This window comes from Rhineura floridana, chromosome 6 (genome assembly GCF_030035675.1).
Source record: "Rhineura floridana isolate rRhiFlo1 chromosome 6, rRhiFlo1.hap2, whole genome shotgun sequence".
In the NCBI taxonomy this organism is placed as follows: domain Eukaryota; kingdom Metazoa; phylum Chordata; class Lepidosauria; order Squamata; family Rhineuridae; genus Rhineura; species Rhineura floridana.
Genome location: NC_084485.1, coordinates 100901044 through 100904693, shown reverse-complemented (window position 1 = coordinate 100904693; position 3650 = coordinate 100901044). Strand labels below are relative to the sequence as shown.

Below are 3650 nucleotides of genomic sequence, written 5' to 3'. Positions count from 1 at the left end.
AGATGTTTTGCCCGGTTGGACACAACCGATAAGGCGCAAAAAAGGCGCGATTCTGTTACACACGTTTCCTGCATCAAAACACTTTCTTTTTCATCGACGATCAGGGCACCCCAGACTTTCCATCGCACCGGAATCACGTTGCATAGCTATCTGTTAACAGTGGCTTTCTTCCACACCGGTGGCTGCCTTTTGACGTCAGATTTTTCAGATTAGGCCCGATACCTTGGTTTCTATTTCAGGCAAAATTAGTTACAAGCCTTCAGATCGAAAATCTCCAGTTCAATACTGTCGTTAACATACATCGCACGAAAGGCACACACCTTGAGAGCCAAAGCAGGTCAGAATCCTGACGCGTCCTAGACTGCCTTAACCGTGGGAGAAAATGTACCATTGGGATAAGTCAAGAAATCTTGGCGGGGAATTAAAGTTTGCTAGCTATTGGGTAAGGACAAGAAACATCCCCCCCTCTTTTTAATGGTGATTCTTAATTCGATTATGTCTCCTTTAGCTTGGGAGCGGGCTGCTTCTACCACCACGGAGAGAGAATTTGGCCTCAACCAACGACCCTGGTCGCGTTTGCTTGATTAACGAAGGCATTTTAGCAGCTCTTAAAATCTAGAAATAATATCTCAAGAGGTCCTTCGTAACTGAAACTGGTGTTCGGCACGTTTGCCGAAATTTAACGGAGAAAAGCGTTCTATGTTTGGGTCTTTTTCTTGGTGAAGGAGGATCCTTTCCGCGGGATCAGCGAGACCGGCTCCCGTTCACTCTGTGGAAGGCAGCGGAATGCCAGCCTCGCGGCTCGACATTTGCGGGGAAGCCAATCCCACGGATTTCTGCCTAAGAGCTGCTCCCACCTGCGGTTCAGCGGCTACCTGATGTCCCCCATCCCTGCTGGCTCCAGTGATTCCAGACGGCCTCGTAATTAGCAAGTAAACACCAAAAAACAACATTTTAAAAATTTATTTACAAAGCTGTGTACAACACGAAGGAATAACATTTAGAATACATATATTCATTCATATATAAACGGACTTCTATAATAGAATGACAGGGATATTTCCCTCCTTTCTTTCCATTTTTGCGCGATTCTTCTTCTTGTTTGTTTTTCCCTTTCTCATCATTAAAATGACCCTGATCGGTTCGGGTTTATTTTCGATGGAAACGCCCGAAGAGAATAAGAACCTTCAGCAAAAGTGAAAGTTCGGGGCCCCTCATCTTTTACACTCTGTTTTTTTCTTTGTTATTGTTATTATTCTCCAAATATGGATCGTTTTAGAAAAATAAAAACCGCAAAAGGAAAGTCCGTCATTTCCTCCCCTTCCCCAACACAAATATGTACAAAGCTGTTGCCGTGGGCTCTGAGTCGGAGGTTACCTGTCCAGGCAGGCCCGGCCAGCCTTCGTCTTGTCTGGGTTGGCGGGCGCGGGGGAGTTTGAGGGCTTTAGAAGGTCCTCAGGGTTCCGCCGCAGGCGCCCTGGGCTGCGGTGATCCAGACACCGGCCGCTGTCCTGGGAGAAGCCCGCGGGGCTGGTTGCTGTTCTTGTGAGGAGTCTCTCAAGATGCCCCAAGAGACGGGCGGAAAAGCAGGACGGTCGTTTCTTCTGGTTAAAAAAAGGGGACCACTCGGGAGAGAGCGAGAGTCTTGGACCCTCCCGCGCGCCCAAAGTCTACTGGGCCGGCCACTTCGCCTGGACGGGCGTGGCGGAGGCGGCCGGCTGCAAAAACTGTCCCGCGATAATGTTCGTAGGCACGCTAAGGATGGGGGCGATGGCCGCCGTGCTCCTGGCCAACGAGAGCGGCTGGTGCGCCAGCAGGCCCGACTGCACGGTGACGGGCGGCCGCAGGAAAGTCTGGCCGCTGGCCGCGGAGGAGCTGGCCACTGGTCCCCCGACTCCCGCGCCCCCGCCGCCAATGATGTTCTCGATGCTGAAGGAGGGCCGGCTGCTGGGCTCGGCTTTGACACCGGCGGCGGCGGCGGCAGCGGCAGCGGCGGCTGCGGCTGCGGCCGAGCCCGCCGCGCTGAGGCCGCTGAGCTGGATCTGGAGACTGGGGCTGAGCTGGGAGTTGAAGGCTTTGCGGCTGAGCTCGCTGGAGGGAAGGAGCGGGACGGCGGGCGGCAGCATGGGGCCGACGGGCGGGATGTAGGGGTACTGGAGGGCGGCGGGGTGCGGGTAGGCGCCGTGGGGCAGGCCATAGGCTCGGCCGTAGGGGCCGGAGGAGGCGGCGGCGGCCGAGGCGGCGGCGGCTGCCAGGCTGTAGGCGCCGAAGCTGTGCATCATGAGGGCCGTCTGTTCGCGCAGCTGCTCCTGCTGGTGCCGCTTGAAGCGCTTCCTGCGCCGCAAGAAAGAGCCGTTGTCGAACATGTCCTCGGACTGGGGGTCCAGCGTCCAGTAGTTGCCCTTGCCCGGGTTGCCCGGCTCGCGGGGGATCTTGACGAAGCAGTCGTTGAGCGACAGGTTGTGGCGGATGGAGTTCTGCCAGGCGGGGAACTTCTCCCGGTAGTAGGGGAAGCGGTTGCTGATGAACTCGCAGATGCCGCTGAGAGTCAGCTTCTTCTGCGGGCTCTGCAAGATAGCCATGGTGATCAGCGCGATGTAGGAGTAGGGCGGCTTCACCAGGCTGCTCTTGGGCTTGCCGCCGCTGGAGGCAGCAGCTGCGGCGGCCCCAGACGGCGCGCCCCCCGCTGCCGCGGAGCCCTCCTCGCCGGCTTTCTCCTCGACGGGGCTGCCGCCGTTGCTGCTGTTGCAGCTGCCCGAGCTCGTCTCCACCGCCTCTTTGGCCATCAGCAGCTCGGCCGCCTCGTCCAGGGCCAGCTGGGCGGGCAAGCCCGACGAGGCGGCCGCTGCTAGGGCGCTCGGACTGCAGCCGGCCTCGGCAGCGTCGCTAGCCCCGCCGCCCCCGCCGCTCCTCTCCTCCAGGCCGTCGTCTCCCTCGCCCACCACGTCGATGTCCACATCTTCGGCCGTCAGCACCGTCTGGCCGGACATGTCGCTGGCGCTCAAGCTGCCGGACAGGGTCATCACAGCGCACGGGAGGGTGGGGTATGATGGAATGGGGAAATTGATAATAATGATGATAAAAATGATAAAAAAGAAGGGGGCGTGAGACACCTGGAAGCAAATCCAGGCCCCCTCCTTCGAAGATCCTTCTCCTACAGGTAGCGGGGCTGGGAGCAAAAAGGCTCCCCCCTCCTTCCTCCCCCTCCCCCTCTCCTTCTTTCTCCTCCTCCTCTAGCTGCCGGCCTCGGTGCCTTCGTCTCCCCCCGCAGGCATCTGGGAACAGATCAAACTCCTCTCCGCCTCAGCTCCGAGTTTGCTGCCGTCTCTCAGACGGATCTCTCACAGGTCGCGCTCGGCGTTCCTTGGTGACGATGATGAGGATGGCGGTGGTGGTAGTGAGGGACTTCCCCCCCCCAGTAAAGGACAAGCAGCAGCAGCAACGACGGGGCGGCGGCGGCTCGGAGGGGAGGAGAGGGGGGCGGTCAACCTGGCATCAGCAGCTCCGATTCCTCGCCTGGCTCCTTCTCCTCCTGACTGGGATCACTTCAATAAATCTTTCTCGGCAAATATACGCAGGCGGGAGGAGAGCTGGCCTGGAAGTGCCTGGGCTGGGTGGCGGCGAGTTTTTCTCCGGCCGGAGGGACCCTG

General features: G+C 58.5%; 1 protein-coding gene across 1 annotated transcript; it reads right to left on the bottom strand.

The window, feature by feature from the left end:
- Nucleotides 1-772: 772 nt before the first annotated feature.
- Nucleotides 773-3161, bottom strand: FOXD3 (forkhead box D3). The gene has a single exon (XM_061630501.1). The coding sequence runs from the start codon at nucleotides 3021-3023 to the stop codon at nucleotides 1671-1673; it is 1353 nt and encodes a 450-aa protein (XP_061486485.1). The 5' UTR covers nucleotides 3024-3161; the 3' UTR covers nucleotides 773-1670.
- Between the last annotated feature and the right edge of the window lie 489 nt (nucleotides 3162-3650).

What these genes read in the sequence shown, in the direction of transcription:
- FOXD3 (XM_061630501.1), bottom strand. Translation starts at nt 3,023, where the DNA reads ATGACCCTGTCCGGCAGCTTGAGCGCCAGCGACATGTCCGGCCAGACG.